At 35.0% G+C, this 24702-nt stretch overlaps 1 protein-coding gene across 1 annotated transcript; it reads left to right on the top strand.

Annotated features, from left to right (window-relative positions):
- The first annotated feature begins 10547 nt into the window (after positions 1 to 10547).
- On the top strand, positions 10548 to 14416 carry LOC136803192 (uncharacterized). The gene is made up of 3 exons (XM_067059926.1): positions 10548 to 10630; positions 10869 to 10934; positions 12002 to 14416. Exons 1-3 carry the CDS (start codon positions 10601 to 10603, stop codon positions 14387 to 14389), a joined length of 2484 nt encoding a protein of 827 aa, XP_066916027.1. The 5' UTR covers positions 10548 to 10600; the 3' UTR covers positions 14390 to 14416.
- The last annotated feature ends 10286 nt before the right edge of the window (positions 14417 to 24702 follow it).

Here is a 24702-nt window from a genome sequence, read left to right as displayed (position 1 = left end):
TTCAAGTTGAACAATTTTTCTACTTTAGCCTTCATCAACAATCTGTGAGTGGCTGAATAAACAACACTTAATGTGAATAAAACCTTTTTATTGACACAACATATAAAGTTGTGAAGAATTATTATCAAAATATGTTTGAAAAAGGGAATACTTAAAACAATTTTCTTTATAAGAATAAATTTCAAGGCTTATAATAAAAGGCTTATAATAAAAGCTATCGATGAATGTGTAGTTTGGAGTACCTTAGACTTTTACTATGATTTTCAGGGTGCTACCTTTTAAGATATAAAACAATATTTTCAACATAAAAATTCACAAAATCGGGTATTTTTCTTACAGCTTTCTTATATTATGAAAAGAAATCATAAAAACATAACTACTACCCATGAGGCAATCCTCTAAATGAAACTTGTAACATTTCTCTTATTAATAAAGAGACTTCTGGAATCTTATTTCCAGCCCTTCTTACTAAAGGCTTACTTACTAGGAGCACAGTTTTAAATGGGCATTCCTTTGTAACCTCAAGGATCTAATTTTCAGCATTCAATCCAGTAAATCTATTAAAATTATTATTAAAATATTAGAAAAACGCTAAGGAAAAGAGCAATTATAAGCTAAAAAGGATCTTGCTCTGACTCTTTTCTGTAAATTTGAACCTTTAGGTATTATTTATTCAATATTAGTCAGAGTGCTTATAGCAAAAATGCTTTAAAGAGGTATGAAGGTCTTAAATTTGTTGCGTTGTTCCTAGTGTCATTTGGATAATATATTCTATTATATATATTCTATTCAACGATTTCAACATTTATTTGACCTACATACCTTTTGTACTTTTCTTATATATACCTTGCCTGAGAAGAAGAACCTTGTATGTACACTGGCATTTCTTTCGATACAGTTGTTATTCAGAGGACTTCAAATTTCGAAGGTGTTAGGTATATATCAATAGGAAGTTTCAAAAAATATGAATTTGTTTTTAATGGTAGGCACAGATGAAACTACAATTTACCGGTCTAAAAATTTGGTTTGCCGCCTCAAGGGCTTGCTCAGAATTTGCATAGGCCAAGAAACTTTAATTTGCGAGAGTTAATTTTTTAATCGCCAGCCTATCAAAAATTATGGAGGGTATGAAAAAAAACTCTCCCCTTGATAATATAAACCCCCAAAAAGGTCTGCCATATTTATGTGATTTTCAGCCTTGCACTCTTTATAGAGACTTGCTTTTTCAAATATAGGATTGTTGAAGCTAATTGAATTGACAGATTTGATATTGATTTTCAGATATATGTTGTGATAAAGACCTTTTAAGGTGCTAGACACAATGTCATTCATGTTGGATAATTGAAATCTCCAGCTACACATTAATACATGAAGATACAAGAAGACAATATTGTCTTCTTGTCAGGCGGGAATTTAACTTTTGAGAAAAAAGTTCTTTACTTTATCATATTTTATTACCCTATTTATTCTCCCGAGCTTAATTTATTTTCGTTAATTACAATTGTACAAACCGTCATTTTAACGCCTTTTTAACTTTTATTCTCAGATGAACTTTTTAATTGTCAATATACCTATAATTCTTTTTTTCCCTTGTGTATATAGAATTAGTATATAAACCTTGTCAAATAAATCCATTTTTATGTTGAAAAAGGCCAGTTGGCCGAAATATTCATAGAAAAATGATGTGTTATCTCTGACTACATTAATACATAATTATTATAAGTGTACACTAATCTTTTCTTAGGCGAGACCGATTTAATTTGTTGTTCTACGGGCCCAACCGACCCTATTATTGCTAAAATCAAAAAAATAATAATATTGAATTTCCACTACAATATATTTTACACACTAGTTATTTGTAATCAAATTTGAGTAAAGCTGAAAAATAATTCAAGAAATTGAAAAATTTAGAAAATCAAGCATTCCATTCACTAAGATTTTATCATGATCTTCATCGAAAATAAAAAAAATGAATTTTTGAACCAGATATTTTTTGGAAAACATTTTCGGTACTTTAACAACCCTGATAAATGAAAAATTTATTTTTATTTTACCGACCAACCGACCCATATTTTGCTAACAATCTGCCAATAGAACAACAAATTAAACTGGTCTCGCCTTATCATTGTTTTAATGCTGAAGTTTTTAATTAAATTCAACACAACATCATGTCTAGCTAAAGGTCTACTTTTTGGAATCCTTGATGAAAATCTTTCATTTGCGCCATATTTGAGCTCCTAATTTTCACTTTCCCTTTCAAGCCCCAGCGTAAATGATGACACATCACATTTGTCACAAATTTTTCTCACTCATTTTTGTGATCTCATGGACCTAAATGATCAATTTAAAAAAGTTAGTTTCATTCTAAAACATACGTGCACAACACAAAGAACATAGTTGCTCTCACTCATCACTAAATTGCATAAAATTCTCATCATACTATCACACCAAAAATATTCTCCCATCACAAAGATCAGCTATAAGATCATACCATAAACTAGCCCCAGCCAAAAATGCTCAATCACAGCATTCGCACAACTTTTTATATAGCTTTGGAAAGTTTAAAACCTATGGTAATTTGGCAATTTCAAACTTGTCCCAAACAAGAACCGAACTGATCAGCTGATAGGTTGTGGGCTTGCTTGAGCCAGGTTTATGTTTTGCTTGGCTTGTTGCAACGCTAGGTCATTTTAAATGAATTTTAGGGGGAGAAAGATGTCTTTTACACAAAACGAAAAATCGTCTTTGGTACAGTTTTTTGAAAATGAGTGGCTTAGAGAAATTCCTTTTACAAATTTAAATACTGATGTAAGTAGTGTCAATCTATAGTCAATGGAACTTTTAATCCTATGGTTCAAAATGAGATGAAAAAAGTTGAACTGAACTAAAAAAAAAGTTGTGTATCCAGAATTCGACCAGACTGACTGAAGTTGAGAATATTGAAAAGGGTTATTTCATCTTTTTCCCCCTAATAGGCTAAATATCTTAGATTTTCCAGGGGGATTTCGTTCGTTATTCAGATTTTCTTTTCAAAATTCCTTTTGACCAATGTTTAGACAACTTTGAACATGCTCTTCATGTTTGTTTTGATTTTTGTTTGAGACAACCTTCTTAGAATAAAAACTTTACAAAGTGAGGAGTACTTGTGCCCTGTTCTATGACAGACAATATGCACAAAAATGTGTAAACCTTACAGCTGACAAACTATTGTTTACTTTCCTAAACCCAGGTTTGCAGTTTGCAAACAGAGTTTTACGAGTTACAAACCAATGTTTACAAATTGCTAACCAATATTTAGGACATAATTTTCTTCGTTCACAAACTTGGTTTGCATATACTTTGTTTATCCAGTCAATCAAAGTTTCTCTTAGCCAATAAACCCTTATCTTTTCCATGTTAATTATTTTAAACCAATGAAACCAAATATGATCTTAATAACAATTTACCTGTGTCGGGCTGATTTTTATGATTATGGAAATGCTTTCTAATAGATTGGGAAACAGATATCTGTTTCCAATTTGGAACAAAAAGATGATATCGCATTGGAAACAGATTGAACTTTCTGGGGGGAAACAGATATCAATAGGGGGGGATGTTATTTTGCAAAACTGGCGTAAATTCTTAGCCCATTTGTCAAAAGTTGCCTTTGGGTATAAAAAGAAGAAAAAATTATGTTAAAACCCTGTGGTACCCTTTTCAAGGTTGCCACGGGCAGGGTGGCACCGTGGCTCCGCCAGCAAAATCGAAATTTCAAAAATTTTCAAAACATAGTGAAGTGACCCCTCATTTGAAAGGTATTTTCATGCTGGTTAAGAAAATCAATATAATGAGGTTGAATAACACTGTCACAAAAAGTAATTTTGAGGATTTTGCTAAAAACGCAATTTTTTGATCGTTTTTCTTAAGTTAAATTTTGTGAGAGTGTTTTTCACCATTACAATATTGATTTTCTTAATCAGCATGAAAATACCTTTCAAATGAGGGGTCACTTCGCTATGTTTTAAAAATTTTTGAAATTTCGATTTTGCTGGCGGAGCGGCGGTGGCACCCTACCCGTGGCAACCTTGAAAAAAGTTCCACAGGGTTTTTACATGAATTTTTCTTCTTTTTATACCAAATGGCAACTTTTGACAAATGGGCTTAAAAAATTAGTCCTAACATCCCCCCCTAATATCAATCACAAAAAGTAAGGGAAACAGATGAAAATTTCCAGGAGAAGGAAACAGATATCCTATAGACCTTTTTTTAAAGAGGCAGCCATGTTGAATGATTATGTACTCCAGCATAAAAACAATAATGATACACAGATACAGCCATGCATAACTTTTAAAATATGCATGATACAGTGATTATGCATGGCTGTATCATTGTTTTTATGCTGGAGTACATAATTATTCAACATGGCTGCCTCTTTAAAAAAAGGTCTATTCCTTTAAGCTTGGGAGAACATATATCAAAATTTTAATTCTGAAAATTGTGAAAACAGATCAAATTTTCTAGGGAAGATAATTTGAGATTAAAAAGTTAGGTTATGAGGAGAAACAGATCTTCATTTCTAGGAATAAGATTTTTGAAACTTTTGGCCAACAGATCAAATTTTCCAGGATGGCTATATGCCTGTATTGGTAGATGTTATATCGGATGGTCAATCGTCACCTTCTTTTCTTTCCTATCTCTTATCCTATTTTTCTCTTTTCTGACTGTCTGAGTTTCTGAGACTTAGTCTCTCATTTCTGACTGAGTTTTCATACCTGTCAATCATTTGTCCATCAATTTCGACCAGTCTAATTTTCGCACCGAGTGGGATTCGAACCACCACCAAAGAAAGATCTTCAGCTTCGGAAGCCAGCGCTCTATCTGTTGAGCCATTGCCGCACAGCCAAATCACGCAATTCATAACATATTATACCGAACTGGCAAAAGACGGGGGTAATATTATTATAATATGGGCAAAAGTACCCCTTTTTTAAACCTGACTGAAATTCGAGCCGTTACTAGCAACCCTGCGGGGCCCAAGCCAAGGCGACGAGTATGCACCCGGCACAGTGACAAGCTAGCCGTAACTAGCAATCCTGACCTAACAGTTAGTCACACTAGGAAATTAAGCTTTCAGAAAAAACAACATCAGTCATCTACAGGATGCATTTCAAAAGTTGGAAACAAAATAAAACGTGCAGCAGCCAAAATCAACCAACCAAAATTTGTCATTCAATTCCCGAGACAGCGCTTCGATTTTTAAGGCCTTGTTCATACGCTAAAGTAAAACAATTACGCACATGTAAATGGGTCATTGTTTGAGGTCCGGCAAAATTTCCGGGAGATAGCCTATCCGGCGGTGCGCGGATCTAGGTGGGTTCCGTCTCCCCCGTAGATCTTTTTCTTGGGAAGTTGATCTTCAAATTAGTTTTCAAGGTTGGCTTGGCTCAAATTTTTTCATCTATGGCTCAAATTTTAGGCAATTTCTCAAAGTTTTTGAACATGTTAATTTCATTAAAAAGCGCCGGGTTATTTTTTCATGAATCCCTTTAGAAGTTTTGCGGCGCATTTTTTTTGCTTGAGAATCAAGAAAACGATATAGCGCTTTCGCAGCATTAATCTTTGATATGCATTTTGGCGGGACGCTAGTGTGACTAACTGCCTAAGCAATTCTAAACAACAAAACCCTCGGAAAGGTGACTATCAGCGATCCGTGGATATAAAAATAAAATAAAAAAATGAAGGTGACTTTTGGCCATCCGATCTAAGAGCATCCGTGGGAAACAAACAGACAGAGATGTTTAAAAAAAGGACCTCGCTGGATGCTTTCGAAACTAACTGCCTCAAGGAAGTTTTCACTTAGACACCTTCCTCACAGGTAGATGCATACCATACCATTTTGTCAAATACAATAGCTTGATGGATTGGAATATATACTTACTCACTGACTGGTTAGTGGCCTTGCTGCTTGGCTTGTTCAAATTTTCCTGTTTTCCTCTGTGTACCGTAGAGTCGTTTAATCTCGACATACGTCTTGCAATCTCGACATAGCTGTAGGCTGGTCTTCGAAATAAAAAATCAAACATAAACAAATACCCAGGCGGTGTCAATCGAACTGTTCGATTATCGAACTAATCGAACTTAATCGAACCCTATTGAACGATAGCTGTTCGATTACCGAACCCAATCGAACACCTATCGAACCGGGAAAACTTTCGTAAAGTTCGATGACTGTTCCATTATACGATTATAGTTCGATCGCAGTTCGATGAATACGATTGAGCTTCGATCAGTTCGATTAAGATCGATGAAGTTCGATTGGTTCGATTAAATCGATTTATACCTTGCCACCCAATTTTTTATTTATATTCCGAGGGCGTATTGGCCATTCTCGCGGGCCATAGAAGCATTCGGTGCCTGTGTTTTGATTAAACAACCTCGTAATTTATTTTCTGAAAGGTAAAGAAAAGTAGAATCAATCCGACACAACCATCGAACCTACGGTGGCTCCTATCTGCCATTCGATTTGCACCATCATACACCGCTGTGTTGATGCAAATAGCCAATCATCTTTTTTAACTCAATACATTTTACTTACGGTGTAATACACATTTATCACCCAATTTGAAAGACATGGCGCCCCCATCGTGCAAATTTACAAGATAGCACCGCTCTATCGTGCAAATTTACAAGATAGCCAGTCTCTATCGTGTAAATTTACAAGATAGCCAGTCTCTATCGTGCATTTTACAAGATAGCCAGTCTCTATCGTGCAAATTTACAAGATAGCAAGTCTCTATCGTGCATTTTACAAGATAGCAAGTCTCTATCGTGCAAATTTACAAGATAGCAAGTCGCTATCGTGCAAATTTACAAGATAGCAAGTCTCTATCGTGTAAATTTACAAGATAGCAAGTCGCTATCGTGCAATTTACAAGCTAGCACCACTCTATCGTGTAAATTTACAAGATAGCAAGTCGCTATCGTGCAATTTACAAGATAGCACCACTCTATCGTGTAAATTTACAAGATAGCTAGTCGCTATCGTGCAATTTACAAGATAGCACCACTCTATCGTGCAATTTACAAGATAGCGCCACTCTATCGTGCAATTTACAAGATAGCGAGTCTCTATCATGCAAATTTACAAGATAGCGAGTCGCCATCGTGCAATTTACAAGATAACCAGTCTCTATCGTGTAAATTTACAAGATAGCGAGTCTCTATCGTGCATTTTACAAGATAACCAGTCTCTATCGTGCAAATTTACAAGATAGCAAGTCTCTATCGTGTAAATTTACAAGATAGCGAGTCTCTATCGTGCATTTTACAAGATAACCAGTCTCTATCGTGTAAATTTACAAGATAGCAAGTCGCTATCGTGCAATTTACAAGATAGCACCACTCTATCGTGTAAATTTACAAGATAGCTAGTCGCTATCGTGCAATTTACAAGATAGCACCACTCTATCGTGCAATTTACAAGATAGCACCACTCTATCGTGTAAATTTACAAGATAGCGAGTCGCCATCGTGCAATTTACAAGATAACCAGTCTCTATCGTGTAAATTTACAAGATAGCGAGTCTCTATCGTGCATTTTACAAGATAACCAGTCTCTATCGTGCAAATTTACAAGATAGCAAGTCGCTATCGTGCAATTTACAAGATGGCGCCACTCTATCGTGCAATTTACAAGATAGCCAGTCTCTATCGTGTAAATTTACAAGATAGCGAGTCTCTATCGTGCATTTTACAAGATAACCAGTCTCTATCGTGTAAATTTACAAGATAGCAAGTCGCTATCGTGCAATTTACAAGATAGCGTCACTCTATCGTGCAATTTACAAGATAGCCAGTCTCTATCGTGTAAATTTACAAGATAGCGAGGCTCTATCGTGCATTTTACAAGATAACCAGTCTCTATCGTGTAAATTTACAAGATAGCAAGTCGCTATCGTGCAATTTACAAGATAACACCACTCTATCGTGTAAATTTACAAGATAGCAAGTCGCTATCGTGCAATTTACAAGATAGCAAGTCTCTATCGTGCAAATTTACAAGATAGCCAGTCTCTATCGTGTAAATTTACAAGATAGCAAGTCTCTACCGTGTAAATTTACAAGATAGCACCACTCTATCGTGTAAATTTACAAGATAGCATGTCGCTATCGTGCAATTTACAAGATAGCACCACTCTATCGTGTAAATTTACAAGATAGCGTGCAAGCAAATAAATTTGCAAGATAGAAAGTCTCGTGCTAGAGTCACGTGATGTTTTTATTTATTTTGCGGACGTAGTTGGAGCCATAATAGACGATGTATACAGGCAGACAGGGACAGGCATGGCATGTGCCCAGTGCTAGCGAAGATTAGTAATGTGGTGGTGATGCTGGTAAACATTGGGAATGATCAGGTATCTTTTTGAAATCCTTCCCTAAGGTAGGACTATCTTCCCTCCACCAGTATACAGGCAAATAATTTTAGGCTTTGCTTTTCAAGTTTCCGTATTCAAGTATTCATATATATGTATATTTTTTCTTAGGTCGACCTCTGTATTTTTATTAGAATTAAGTTTCTAAAAGGGGTGTCCCTTCTACCTCACCTGGGTAGTAAATATATTCAAAATGTTCAAAATGTTCAATGTTCAAGATTGCAATTGGGAGGGCTTGGCAGTTGGGGCAGAATTTGGCATTGGCAAGAGATCTTGGGGAGGGGGGGTGGCAGAGGTTTACCCTAACAGACCAGAGGAACCCTGCTAGTTGTCCATCATATTGACAGTGCACCTGAAAATTGAACTTGCAGTTGAATGAATGTAAACAAACTTTTTTCTGGTCTTTGCCAGACGGTTGTGTTATCAACAATAAAATTGATCATGCATCATCAGATAGAGATCAATAATATTAATCAATGGATTAGATATACCTAGATTAGAATCGATAATTGAAAGCTAATGAGGTAAAAAAATTGGAAATATCGATTCGATATTGATTACCTTCTCGTAACAATTATTATTGATTTTCTATAGATTATTATCAATATCCATCGATTATCGATCTATCATCCATCGATTGGTATCGATTGAATTTTTAAGTTTTCTAATCAGGGGGTATCCAGATAGAGGGGCGCTTATTCGGAGGGTGTTACAAGAAAGGCAGAGTTTATTAAATATACCAAAGTAATAAATGGACCTGGTCCTAGTTTTTCCTTTTCAGTATACAATCGTTTAACAATCTATATTGTCATAAATCGATACTAATCAATACTAATTGAGCGTTGAAAAATTCTGAATATCGACTAGCTATTGATTATCGATTCTAATCGATTGATTAATATCGATTAGTTATTGATTGTTATCAATGATCAATTTTTATCAATCATGACCGTCTGGTCTCACTTAGAATGTTTTAATACTGTTTGTCAGCGAGGTATATAAATCTATTTTAAAGACCAGAAAGTTTATTTCATTTAACTTTACATATACATGTTCAATTTTTAGGTGCATTGCTGGTACTTCATACTTTGAACCCTCTCTTGTATTTTCCAATTGCTGACTATATTGGGTCATTCCATTTTATGTCCATACAGGGGTGGACGAACATTTCCAGGGGGTGACTTTAACAGAATTTTTAGGTGGTCTAAAAGAGTGTTGTTTTAAATTTTTTCCAAGGGGTAAAAGACTGATTTCAGTTCGCCCACCGTCACTTTAAGATATGCAAAGAAATTTTGCAAATTTTTCTATTTTCCAGGGTGTCCACACATTTCCAAAAAATCTTTTTTGACTAGAAAAGGTTCGTCCACCCCCCTGTGTGGAAATTTAATGGAATGGCCCATTGATATCTTGGACATTGATTGCTTCCATCTGATAACCAAGAACCAATCAATAAAAATAATCCTAAGTATGGATTATATTATACCTAACAATTTATAGGAAGCATTTGATATCCAACCTTTAAATTGAAAAAAGTATTAACAGTTTGCAGAAACCATCAATATTTTGCTTAAATTTTTGGTAATTTTTTAAGCCAATTTCACCATTTTTTCTGACTTTTTATTTTAGAATTTTTAATTCATTGAAAAGCTAGATTTACAAACTTTCAGAAAATATATATTGTCTCTTAGAAACAAATCGCTGAAAGGTTATCACCATTTTAAAGTTTTAGCTTTTCACTTTCCCTATTGTGTTTATGGATTTATTCTGAAAGGGTTTCAAACTGTTTGGTTGTTATTTTTCCCATAGAAATTGTGTATGACTCTGGCAGTTATATCAACTTCTAGAAATCATGATTTGATTTTATTTGCCACATCCTCACTTGTAAGTTTATTCTTTATACTGTTGCATCACTAGAGGGTAACTTTGGTTATCTTGAAACAGAAGACCTTTTCTGGTCTGAAATTTATTATTTTAAAGCTAGCGTTTTATTAAAATCATGCTTTGTTAATTAACTTTTAATTATACAGCCTCTATGGCTGAGTGCCAGTATAAAAGAGACTAAGAAGGGTAACTCAGTTGAGGTGTCTCCTCCTATCAAGTGAGGATGTGGCAAATAAAATTGAATCGTGATTTTTTAGAAGTTGATTAAAACTATCTGGACGATTAGACAGTCTTTATAATAACAAACAATGTCATCAGAATCAGAAGGATTGGCCAAGGTAAGAATATTTTTGAAGTCTTTTGTCTGGGACTTTTGTGTAATAAATTGTTGTCTCATTTTTAACCCTTTAACTGCCGATGTTCATGGACATGGCGTATTTTCAAATTTTGACGATGTCCTTATATATATTGCGTATTTTCAAAATTTTTGGAATAAAATCCACTTGTTACAATCAAAGCATTCATTATTTTTATTCCTGTAAATATGACAAAATTAACTAAATTCTTTTACTTTAGGTTGTTTCTTTCTTGGAGACATTGGACGTTGAAGAACACGTTATTGATAATTTTAAGAAAGAAAAGGTTTTAAACTTTATTACATAAGGCAATTACTTTTTTATTTTCTGGTTTACGGACATTCAAAGATGATTTTTTGGACCGGAAGGATGGAAAAAAAATAAAAATAAAATTGCTCTTTTCAAACTTTAATGTTGGAGAAAATTAAAAAAATATGTTTTGAGAAAACTTACATACATTAAAGAACGTTTTTAGTAGGGAAATTGTGTTTTAAGTTATTAAAGACCTGGACACTTGCCCTTCTCGCTTTTATAAAATGTAATTTTCTATAAAGTTTCCTTTTCATGGCTGTTCAGTACAAGGTCGGAAGAGCATAAATAAATAAAATATTTGTAAAATCCAATTTTATTTTTATTTTATTTTTGCAAAAAAAACGTCGGCGATTCCGTAAACCAGAAAATAAAAAAGTAATTGCCTAATGTACTTTCTTTATTATGATATTACTTTGTGACAAGCCATTCAACCAGTGATTTCCAGCTTATTGATACATGGAATCTCTCTATCTGGACTACCCTCTATTCTCAAATATCTTAACTCTCTCTCTCTCTCTCTCTCTCTCTCTCTCTCTCTCTCTCTCTCTCTCTCTGGCAAAAATCTGTTCTATGAAGATTTGTAGCTGCTGTAAGACACTTTTTAGATTTCAAATAACCCTGTTTGTTTTGTTTTTTTGCTTTTTCGAACTTTTTTAGGATCAAAAAGCCTATTTTAACCACAAAGTTTGTCCCTTAAGCTAAAAAGGATAATAAAGTTCACTTTTACCATTTGCTTTTGTATCAGGAAACTGTCGAATCAAATTATTTTTCAAGCTATTTTTACGAAAAGTGCACCACCCTCAAAATTATCCAAAAACTGTTTTTTGTATAGCTTTTTTCCTAAAAGTTATTTGTGTGTTCAAGACGGAGAGATGCTACTGTACTACTGTACTATACTAGTTTTTATGTCAATTTTGTGTAGTAAAACTGCTCAAATTTTTGGTAAATTTCGAAAACTTTGCCAAAATTATAGAAATTAATTAATTATTTTTTTTATTATATTCAACTCCTTTTTGTAGCATCCTTTTTTATTCTATACAGCTTGACATTGAAGCCATTTTACACGCAACAGATGAAATTTTGAAAAAGAATGGACTAACAGCAGATGGTGACATCATCAGAATGCGAGTTTTTTGTTCTAAAGCAGACAACAATGAAAGGAAGTATGAACTTAAAAGCTACCTTCAAAACAACAAGTCAAAACGTCAATCAAAGCAAGAAGAATCGCCTAAAACCTCTTCAAAGAGATTGCACCTAAGTTGGGAACATTTCGACAGACAGAAAAATAAATTTGCTATCGTAAAGGCTGAAAAGGGAGGTGGATCAAGAAGTGAAAAATTTAGTAAAGACACCACCAAACAAGAACTTTTCAATTATTGTGTTACAATTTTCTGGACTGGGAGAAGAAAAGAACATTTTCCTAATGAATGTCACATGATCATCGCAGATTATAAGCATGATCCTATCCCGGACATTTATCATGGTAACCCTTTTACCTTTGGTGGATATCTGGACCTATATAAAATGGCAAGACCTCGCATATTTTTTCAGACAAAACCTAAGATATTTTCTGCAAGCCTTCCAATAGCAACACCACCGTCACATCATTACAGACCTGAATCCAGAAGATCGCTTGAAGCTCCTGAAGTCCTAGCAGATACATCACAATCAAGTACTTCGCCAAACACCACACCAAACAGACCAATGAACAATTCAGACCTAAATGCAAGGAGGGCACTGATTGAAGAGCAAAATAAAGCATATGAAGAGGCACTTTTGATTGATCAAAGAAAGGAAAAAGAAGCTGAAGAGGCTCTACGTTACGAAGAAGAACTGGAATTTCGTAATGAAAGAATCAGAATAGAGGAACAACAAGCACTTCTCCAGGAAGAAGAAAGGCTCAAGCAATTAAGACAATCAAGGTTATCAAGAGTTCCTCCAGAACTTTCATTGGAAGACGAACATGTTGTAGTGGCAGTCCGTCACCCAACTCTGAAAACACAAACCAGATTCTTTAAGCCAGATTCATCTATGACCGCTGTGTATGACTGGATAGGAAGTTTGTCTCTCAGGCCAGAACACTTCAACCTGTACAACGCAGAAAGACGAATTGTTCCTCCTTCATTAAAGATTGAGACAGGTGTTTACAACATGAATGAAGTTGATCATGAAATCTTGATGTCGCCTACTGGCACTGTAGCATTTAGAGGTTTTGGTACCTTACAGGACCCCCCTACAAATCAATCAAGTTTACCTACTGTCCAGGCCCCCCTTTCAAACCGTGGAAGTCTACCTACTGGTCAGGACCCCCCTTTAAATCGTGCAAGTTTGCCCACTGGCCAAGACCCTCCTTTAGATTTTGGCAGCTCACCAACCAACAAAAACCCCCTTCAATTAAAAGATGGTTTGGAAGAGAAACGAAAGGAAGCATTACAAGAACTAATCGATGATTCATTCAGTGGCACTTTAATTCGAGATGACATATATAACAGCTTTATCAAACTTTATTCAGAGGAAAAACCAGATTTGTACCAACGATTGGTCCTCAAATTAGAGAATGAAAAAGCAAGTGGATATGGAGTTGCGAAGGATGCTTTTTCCTGCTTCTTTGATGAATTGAAAAATCGCTTCGAAGGGAGCAGAGAGATTGTCCCACATAGCCGACTAAAAGATGCAGAAGTCATTGGTCGAATAATAACACACTCGTTCATTTTGTTTCAAATGTTTCCAATCATGCTATCCAGAGCAACCATGAAGTATTATCTCTTTGGTACTGTAAACACAACTGAGTTGCTGGAGTCGTTTTTTAATTTCCTACCAGAACGGGAAGAAATAACTTTGTCTAATTTCAATGAGAAATCAGCCTCACATACGACTACTGCCACCAGAATTCTTTCCGAATTTAACATTTTTGAAAGCCCCAAGGAAGCAAACCTAACAAGGCTGTGTCAAGAAGCAGCCCATGTTGCATTGGTGCAAGCACCCTGCTTTCAAATGCAGTCTATTGTAAGAGGCATGTCTTTTTTTAAAAACTTGTCCCCTTTGTTATTGGAAGAAATCTATGTACGAAGCAAACCATCCAGCGAAGCAATAATCGAAAATCTACTTGTCAATGAAGAGTCTAATCATGAGCAACGTATCATCACGTGGCTCCATCGTTATATATCTGCATGCAATGAAAATGAGTTATCCCAATTGCTTCGATTCATAACAGCGTCAGCTTCGATGATGACAAATTCCAAAATTAAAGTCATCTTTTGTAATCTACCGGTAGATTATCTTAAACCAGGATCTCAGACATGCTTTGGCATACTTTATATACCACGACAATATTCATCATTCACACAGTTAACAAACAACTTCAACAAGTACATTCAGAACTATACTCCATCACAATGGCAATTGGAGGATGATGATAATGACGAGTAAAAAACGAAAGGTTTTTATTATGTTAGAAATTTTTATTTTATCGACACTTGTGTTATTGACTAGGCAAATTTAGGAAGAAATCAGTCTTGATGAAAAAATGAGAGATCTGCAGGTTTTTAAGCAAGAATTCTTTTAGTCAGAATATCAAATACACAATCTGCGAAGAATCTTAAAGATCTATTTTCTAACCTAATGTTGCTTTGATTTTATTTGGAATTAGTAATAAGTTCTATGAAGTACTCATGTTCCAAAAAAAAACTGATACCTACTGCCTTTATATTCTATAAAATGTTTTTAGCATTCAATGGTTCTATTTTGTATTTTTACAGCAAAAATTGCATAGTCAAGACATTTGTATTTGCTTAGAAATCTTTTGAAATTTTTTGAAGTAGTATTTAGTAGTCTATTTTTGGTGGGTGCCTTCTTTTTTTGTTTTCGTCAGTACTTTCAATATTGAGAAATTTTGAAAAATTTTGAGTGCAACACGTTTTTTGTTTTAATTCTCTTCAAAATCTTGTAACATTCGGTGCCTTTTTAAGCCAGAAAAATATGTTCTAGCATTTTTGCTAAGTTAGTATTTGCTTAGAAATTTGTCTTCTTTGCTTTTGTTTATCTAAGTGCATTTAGTATTGAGAAAGCAAGCCAATAGTCATTTACAATCAGATATTATTTATTTTTGCATAATGTCCTCCTCCACCCCACCCTCTTTTTTATCACCCACCATAATTAAAAAGATTTGAGTCCTTCTCCTATTTCTTGCTCCCCCTTCATTTAATTTACAATTTTGCAGTTCCCCCTTATTCACAAAAATACCTTAAAAATCAAGTTTGAAATTTTGAAAATGCTTGAAAAGTATGTCCTTGAAATTGCTTGAAAACATGGAGTTGTATTGAAGGATTGGTTTACTTTAAATAGAAAGGGGGTACTATGATTTTAGAGGCAATTTTAACCTCTGCTTGCTCATAAAAGATGTACACTGTTTTTTTGTGTTATGAAATAGAACCTTTTTGGAAAGAAATCATTCTTTTGAAAGAAATTATTCTTTTTGTTTTCTTTTTTACCCCTAGCTGTATCTGGCTTATCATGTTACTGTAGATTGTGATGTATAAGTAATTGGTTTAAATTCAAAATGATGAAGTACTGAATCTATTTTAGTGAACTTTAGCAAATACTATGGCTCATTCGATACAAATTCTTTGATCGTCAATTGTATTCCTTATTTTCTTTTCTTTTCTTTCCAGGGATATAAATAAGAAAGAAATCTATTCATGAAGTGGCAATACAACTTGACATTATTGCAATGTGGAAAATTGTAACATTATCCTGATAATGTCGACTTTTCTCATTGGAAATATTGCAAATTGAAAACCATCAATACTGTGTCAAATTTCAGCCAAAACCGACCATTTTTGACGTCTCCAGACTGCCCCAAAGTGTTAGCCTGGTTTTGGCGAAGGATTCGTCCCCATGCTCCAAACATCAAAATATTTGAAAAATGAAAGAAACATCCCAATATATTCTGCCTCGTTTTGGCGAAGGACTCGTCCCCAGGCTCCAAACATCAAAACTTTTGAAAAAATAAAGAAATACCCCAAGATATGCACTCAAGAAACAAGTGTGTAAAATTTCAGCCAAATCGGACTATCTTTGAGTATTTGGGACATACACACAGACGGGACACAGAAACTCTCAGATACTAGCTCAACTGAAGTTAAGAATAATTTTTTGCGTAATTGATGAAATCGAAAACGATTAAGATTGGTAATTTTCTGATCGAATGGTGTATAATATGTATGGTTTGCTACCAGAAATCTTTTTAGTCCAGCAAGGATGTGTCTAAACGAAAAAAAATCTACCATTATGGAAAATTTACAATGTCTATTGAGTTAGCCATCGTAGTGATTTTTTGTTTTTTCCACAGAGTGGAAATAAGAAATTGGAAGCGCTTGTGCTTATAACATCAAAATTTTGTCTTTGATCATATTTCTTTATGCCCTATTCGAGAACTGTAAGCTACATTAAGGGAACTTATTCTGACGAGAAGCATTACCCTGAAAATTTTTTATTTTGGCGAGAACTTATTTTGTCGAATGGTTAAATTTATGTTAATGACAAATCTAATCATCACCAAGTAAGTTCCTTGGAAGTATTTGTTCCCAATTCTAGCTCTGTAGGTTAATTTTCAAATTTTCAAATTTTGCAGATACACATACATTCTCAGATTCTTGCTCAACTACAGCTTTAGAGGGTAATACAAAAGACGGAGGTCAAGAACAAGCAGAGTTAGGGGTTAGTTAGTTAATTAAGTTTTTCTTGACGAAAACCATGAACATATAAACGACTGGACATCCATCTCCTTTGTATTTTTGAAGATAACACTGCTAGCTTCGTTGCCGCCTCGTTAAAATCATCAAATGAAACAATAAATTCTGATGGTATACCTCTTGGGAATACCTTGCTAACAAAGTCAAAATTTCGACAAAAGTCTTTGTTGTTCTACTTTTCTCAAGTCTTTTATCTATATCATAACAAAGATAACAGAGGCAAAATCATCGTCAGCTTGTCAAAACTCCGACTAATATTTCCAAATTTTGACTTAAAAGTGTCTAATAATTTTAGAAAGTGTCACATTCTAATTTCGATATTCTTATGACACAGGCACTCAACTTTGGCAAGCTATTTTTTTCAAGTCATAAAAAAAAATATTGGAGTGACAAAAGGGATTCAAAAGTATACACGCAGTTGAAATTCTGCATTTCAGAGTTGAAAATGTTGATAAAATATATTGCAAACTCGTGAAAAAAATTGAAAATAGTCTTTTTGTGCATTAGGAGTGATGTTCAAGCTCTATCAATCATTTTCCCTAAACAATTCAAAGAAATAAAATTACGACGGAATATTGTCGGATTTTTTATAGCAATTTTGAAATACAGGCGGCAACGAAGCTTGCTTCAAAGAGACAATAAAAGATAGATGTCCAGTCGTTTATATGTTCATGCGAAAACTAAACGAATCCTAGCTAAAGTCCACTCCAAATACAGAATTTATTTTGATATTTTACGCTAAGAAATGACAAAAATTTAATTCCTAGCTCACACTGGGCCCAGAGGACAAAAGTTTGGAAATAGGGAGTGGGAGAACAACAAGATAGTATTTCTTACATTTTTTGTATTATTAAGGCATTAGTAGAGCTCTAGGGTCACATTACATGAGTTAGAAAATAGTAAACTTTAAATTTTGACTTTCTTTTGAGATTTTTCATGAAAATTGAGATTTGTAGCTTGGAAAATGCAGGCAAAATTTGAACTTTTAAACCGCTAAGTGTCACATCGAAACTCCAGCATTTTTGGAAAGGTTAGTGTCTGTAGTTTTCAAAACATATATGGTTTGATATGTGACACTTAGCGGTTTTTGAGATATTTGGACATTTGTGGTTACCTTAAGCATTTTCGTGATGAGAATTTTGACTGAAAATTTGAATTTTTTCTCATTCTTGGATATTTATACTTACTTTTAAGCAATTTCCCTTTAGAATATAATGTCTCTAAAGGTTATCACACAAAAGAACTGATTTACAAACTGAATTTAGATCAGAATCTTCAAAAATATGCATTTTTCACTTTTTTTGATTTTTCATCAAAATGTGGTTTTCAGTCAACTTTGGAGCCACATAATTTGAGTTACAGATCAGATACAGACTTGAAACTTTGGCATCTTATCAGAAATTTATTCAAGATTCCATAAATCATATTATTAAAGCAAAATTTTAACTTTCGTTTTTTCCCTATTTCCACCTCTGGGCCCACTGTGTAGCTGTTTTATATTTTTTTATATTATATTAGATCTAAGTAGCTAAGTAGCTACTTTTGTTATTCGAAAGATGGGTAATTAAAAATATGTTATGTTTCCTTTTACTCGCATCATCGATTGCCAGGGATCTTATTTTTGTTTATTTTCAGTGTTTAAATTAGTATAAATTGAAAGCACGCAGTTTTTTTAGCTGCCAGAACTGTAGCTTGCCCAAAAAATTCATTTTCATATTGGGCTATTCCAGAAAATTTCTGCCCCCTTCTTTTGCGAAACATGACCCTCTGCATGTTCGTTTATTTTTAAGACCCTGGATCTTTTTTGGAAAAAAAGAAAGAGCTCCCTGGAATTTTACAAATAGAAACCAAGGGAAATTACATAGTAATGACCAAATTTAACTAGAGAGACCTACTGTCATTCCTCTAATTTAGTGCGGCCTCTTAAATAATTATTTTGGAGGTGCCGCACTAATAATTAGAGGAAATAAATTACTTAGAGCCATCGACTTTTATACCGCACTAAAAATTAGAGGAAAATTTTAGTCAATCCGCACTAAATTAGAGGACAAAAAATTAAAGAGACAAATTTCTACGAAACTTGCATCTCAAAAGCAAACGCCCTTCTCCTCCAGGAAGAAGAAGAAGCAGCCCTAGATGATCCTTTTGATTTGTAATTTTATTCATGTTTTATTAGAGCTTGAAATTGTGAAAAAATAGAAAAAAATAGAATTTTAACAGTATCTTTTATGATCCCCACTATAATTAGAGTTTCAACCTTGACCGCATTAAATTGGAGGAAAATCAGAACTGGGTAAAAAAGCATCCGCACTAATATTTAGAGGAAATAAATTAGTCCGACTTTGCCAAAATAATTAATCCGCACTAATTAGAGGAATGACGGTATAGACCTATTCCCATAAACCAATCAACAGATTTGAAGCATAGGAGCTAATAACAGCAAGAATGTTAAGGGAGAGAACATTGACTTCAAGGTTAGAATTCCTGCCAGTCATCCGTAACTTTTAATATCCGGTGTCACAGGAAGAAAGTACTCCCCAGTACTTATTTCCCAGGAAGCACTTAGGCGAGACCAATTTAATTTGTTGTTCTACGGGCAGATCGTTAGCAAAATATGGGTCGATCGGTCGGTAAAATAAGAATAAATTTTTCATTTATCAGGGTTGGTAAGGTACCGAAAATGTTTTCTAAAAAATATCTGGTTTAAAAATTCACCTTTTTTATCTTCGATGAAGATCGTAATAAAATCTTAGTGGATGGAATTCTTGCTTTTTTAATTTCTTGAATTAATTTTCAGCTTTATTCAAATTTGATTCTTACAAATAAGTAGTGTGTAAAATATATTGTACTGGAAATTCAATATTATTACTTTTTTGATTTTAGCAAAAATAGGGTCGGTCGGGCCCGTAGAACAACAAATTAAATTGGTCTCGCCTTATTTCCTAGGATAAAAGTACTCCCGGGAGTACATTTATCCTAGGGAAAAGGTACCCCCCTAAAGGAAAAAAAGTACTCCCGTAGAAACTACGCTGTTAATTCAATTTTCCATGATTTGTGCACTATTTAAAGCTCTCGTACAAAACTTTATGCGAGTAAAAGTACAAAGAGGGTCTACTTTCTCAGGATGTACACTTTTTCTTGGAAATAAAGTATTTGTAGAGGAGTACAAATTTCCCAGAGGGGGTACCAATTTCCTAGGAAAAAAGTACCGGGGGAGTATCTGTTTTCCTGGGAAAATATTTTTTTTCCGGGGGGGGGGGCACTCATATGGTCCGACCTACGGCATGTGCCACCCTTTAGGGTAGGTTTTTTGAGATCCTCGAAAAGCACTGTAAGGCAAGGGTGTACTTTTAGAGGAGTACACTGTAATGGTATATTTTTTGGCCAAAATCACAATAATCGAGAGAGTCAAAAGAAGAACCAGGTCAATTTATTATCTGTTTACCAGAAATTGTCCTAATTATTGCGTTTTAACTTTTAAAAAACCCAAAATTTTATACTTTCGACCATTTTACTGATAGTTAAGGCTCAGAAGGGATTTTCAAAGACATTGTTCTGTGCTGCACTGTAAAGGTTAGAAATTGATGATATGAATGCACTGTAAGTACTCCCCCCGGGGAGTACTTATTTTCTGTTACACCGGTACAACACATATCTAATGCTACAGTAAAGTCTACATAACTGAAACTCTCAAAGGATACGAAAAATCGTTCTAGTGAATGAATTTTCGAGTTATGTAGATTAAAAATAGCCTAAAATTATTCTGAAGGGACAGACAGAGAAAACACGGACCCCCTCGTAAATTTTTGAGAAAACACGGACCCCCCTCAACCCTCAAGTGTTCCCTTACTCCCAATGTTCCCATACTCTCCCCTATGTTCCATTAATCCCAATGTTTACCCATACTCCCCTGTATTTCATTACTCCCAATATTCTCATACTCCCCGATGTTCTATTAATCTCAATGTTTTCATACTCCCAATGTCTTCATACTATCCTATGTACCCATACTCCAAATCTTCTCCTACTCTTTTTCTATTATATGAAACATGTAGCGTATCAGATGTAAATAAACACTTTAGCAATCAAGGGGATAGGTGAAAAGGTAGCAATGCCTTCTTTTATCTCCTGCGAATGTTTTTAGCGTAAACAATTTTTATCTCACAAACAATAGGTATAAAACTTTTAACGTGTAATTTTATGATAGCTTAGTGATTAAACGCAAATAATTAAACGAAAAAAAATGAAGTTAACTCGGCATCAATATTATATCCGTATTACGAGTCGACTCGCAGAAGCAGCCAACGAGCCCATTTCCCCGAAATATCTGTTTCCCCCTTCCAGGAGAGAGCTTTTTTTCGAAAAATTGGGAAACAGATCCGGTTATCTAGGAAAGACCTTTTCCTTAAAACTATCTGTTTCCCCGCTCCAGCTGAGACGTCATTAGAGAGAAACAGATTAATATTTCTAGGACTCTAAGGAGATGACATATTAAATTGGGGAACAGATATCTGTTTCCGAAAATATGACTTTGCATTAGAAACAAATTGAACCTTTTTAGGAAAAACAGATATCAATGACAAAAAGCGCGGGGAAACAGATAAAAATTTCCAGGAGAGGGAAACAGATATCCAATAACGCTGCATCCACTCCACTGGGTTCTAAATTGTTCCTGTGCCTTCCCAAAGTGTGCCCTGACCCGTGGCAAACTTTTATTTCGTCTTAAAAAGTCGGCAAAAATTGGCCACAAGTACCCAAAAAGTCGATTTCGGATTATCGGGTTCACCGATTTGAGGGGGGTCCGTGTTTTCTCAAAAAATTACGAGGGGGTCCGTGTTTTCTCGAAAATTTACGAGGGGTCTGGGTTTTCGTAAAGGTCTTGGGTCCGTGTTTTCTCAGAGGGTCCAAGGTCCGGTTCAGGTCCTGGTTGTACAGTACGCCGGAGAAAACTTGCGTCGGAAAAGTCGGTTAGCCTAAACACCGTAGGTGAATGTTGAGGACATAAGGACCCCTTATCAATTATCTACCGGGTGACCCATCAAAAAGTTTGGACGTTTCTCGACGTCTTTAGGCCGAACTAATGTCCCGAAGTGCATAGAGTTTTGATATTTAAAAAGTGGATATCCTAACTTAAAATTTGAGCTATTATTTTTTAAATTTGACCCACTAGTTCCAAGCTAATAAGCTAAAATTCACTTTTTGGAAAGTGTAAAAAGCACGTAAAAAGCACGTAAAAAGTTTGTCCATTGTCATTGTCATTTTGAAAAAAAACGAAAATTTGACTTTTCCACAGTACAGTACTGAAGGAGTTAAGACATATATTTTGAGATTTTATTATGGGGGTTTTGGGGTCATGATTCGGTTGAAAATAGATACTTTAATGGGATAAATTTTCGCGGGGATTAATATTCGCGGATTTGGGTGTCATACGCGAAATTAAGTCCTAATAGAAATTTGGAAATGCCTTATCCGCGAAAATTTTTTGAAAAGAACTAAAAAAATATCAAATAACTACTTTTAAATTGTTTACTGGCACCAAAGAAGCGCTAATAATGTGTATTTCGGCAACCAAAATTGTGAAAATATTGTCTCCCTATAGTGCCATTCCGACAAACCTTAATTTAATCCCCGCGAAAATTTATCCCATTAAAGTACTGTACCGTGGGTAGGGAAACTTATTTAGATAGCTTAGAAACCAAAATTGAGCTCATTTGAAATTTCCATACTTCCTCTTAACCCTTTCCAGACGCACGGGCCACGGGGCGGCCCATACGAGTGACCAAACTTCGAACCAACATATCACGGAAACTAAGCCTTCACAAGAGCTCGTTCAGCTAACGTTGGAAAGAGCATAAATTTTTTAGTAAAAAAGGTTTAGTTTGGGCGCACCCTTACCACTAACACGATCGTCTCGCATGCACGAGATGTCGTGCGAATTATTTTGAATTTCTTTTCTCAATAAGTACATTCCTCTCGTCCGGAAAGGGTTAAAGTTTGAAAAATCTTTAACGGTTTTAGCAGTAGCAAAATCCCAATGGAGTCTTAAAATATCTTCATAAAAGTCTTGTTAAAATAGGTTGAAGTTACGTCTAATGTTAAGGAGACTGTTCATCTAACGTTTCCATATCATCTAAAAAGAACGACAAATAACTACTAAAAAGCGACAAAAAGAACGACAAATTTTTAAAGAACGAAAATAACTACTAAAAAGCGACAAAAAGAACGACAAATTTTTAAAGAACGACAAATTTCATATTTCGCCATCCACAACCCCGACCAAAAGTGACTGTTGCACGATAGCGACTTGCTATCTTGTAAATTTACACGATAGAGCGGTGCTATCTTGTAAATTGCACGATAGCGACTTGCTATCTTGTAAATTTACACGATAAAGTGGTGCTATCTTGTAAATTTGCACGATAGAGACTTGCTATCTTGTAAATTTACACGATAGAGACTGGCTATCTTGTAAATTTGCACGATAGAGACTGGCTATCTTGTAAAATGCACGATAGAGACTCGCTATCTTGTAAAATGCACGATAGAGACTGGCTATCTTGTAAATTTACACGATAGAGACTGGCTATCTTGTAAAATGCACGATAGAGACTCGCTATCTTGTAAATTTACACGATAGAGTGGTGCTATCTTGTAAATTGCACGATAGAGTGGTGCTATCTTGTAAATTGCACGATAGCGACTAGCTATCTTGTAAATTTACACGATAGAGTGGTGCTATCTTGTAAATTGCACGATAGCGACTTGCTATCTTGTAAATTTACACGATAGAGTGGTGCTAGCTTGTAAATTGCACGATAGCGACTTGCTATCTTGTAAATTTACACGATAGAGACTTGCTATCTTGTAAATTTGCACGATAGCGACTTGCTATCTTGTAAATTTGCACGATAGAGACTTGCTATCTTGTAAAATGCACGATAGAGACTTGCTATCTTGTAAATTTGCACGATAGAGACTGGCTATCTTGTAAAATGCACGATAGAGACTGGCTATCTTGTAAATTTACACGATAGAGACTGGCTATCTTGTAAATTTGCACGATAGAGCGGTGCTATCTTGTAAATTTGCACGATGGGGGCGCCATGTCTTACAAATTGGGTGATAAATGCGTATTACACCGTAAGTAAAATGTATTGAGTTAAAAAAGATGATTGGCTATTTGCACCAACACAGCGGTGTATGGTGGTGCAAATCGAATGGCAGATAGGAGCCACCGTACGAACCACATCGAACTTAAATCGAACTCATCGAACATCAATCGAACAAAGAAAACTCATCGAACTAAATCGAACTTATCAAGAAATTTTCGTAAAGTTCGATAGCTGTTCGATCGGGTTCGGTAATCGAACAGCTATCGTTCGATTTTGTTCGATAAAGTTCGATATGGTTCGATAACGAAAATCGGTTCGATAGGGTTCGGTTGACACCGCCTGGAAATACATACCAAAGTTATCAATCAATCACTAAATTGTTCTCTCTCTATCCACGTCACAGATTGTTAATATAATATGAGAAATGTGAACTGTTATTACTTATATTTGAAAAGAACACTTTAACGATGTAGTAATCGACCGCCTGAAGGCGGTTTTTTACCGTCGTGTTTTTGTTTACCGAGTCTGGGAGGTTGAAAGTTGAAATCGAAAGTGACATCGTGCAGCTTAAGTTACCATCTTTAATTTTCATTTTTGGTGGCTGAATATTAGGGAGATATAACCACGCAAATATCTAAGAGATATCCCGCGTGTACGGTGGCCCAGAGAGGTATGGGTGGATGGTACGGTGGCTTAAAAAGTTCAACGTGTTAGCTAAGATGCAAGCGTTTTGATTTCAGAGGTAGTCTTTGTTTTTTGATGTACTTCTTGGAGTAATTTTGAATTATAACTTCTCTCGGTCCTCTGCAATTATTTTCGACATTGTTAGTTATTGCATTTTACATTAGTCTGAATCGCAGACCTATACTTCCTATAA

The sequence above is a fragment of the Clytia hemisphaerica genome, unplaced genomic scaffold (assembly GCF_902728285.1).
Source record: "Clytia hemisphaerica strain Z4C2 unplaced genomic scaffold, Clytia hemisphaerica genome assembly, whole genome shotgun sequence".
Taxonomy (NCBI): domain Eukaryota; kingdom Metazoa; phylum Cnidaria; class Hydrozoa; order Leptothecata; family Clytiidae; genus Clytia; species Clytia hemisphaerica.
The sequence above is the reverse complement of the archived record's forward strand: the minus strand, read 5'-3'. Positions and strand labels throughout refer to the sequence as shown.

Excerpts from the sequence above, each read along its gene's own strand:
- LOC136803192 (XM_067059926.1), top strand. The coding sequence starts at position 10,601 with ATGTCATCAGAATCAGAAGGATTGGCCAAG. Across the intron at positions 10,631-10,868 it reads AATCAGAAGGATTGGCCAAG|GTTGTTTCTTTCTTGGAGAC; the intron begins GTAAGAATATTT and ends CTTTTACTTTAG. Across the intron at positions 10,935-12,001 it reads ATAATTTTAAGAAAGAAAAG|CTTGACATTGAAGCCATTTT; the intron begins GTTTTAAACTTT and ends TATTCTATACAG.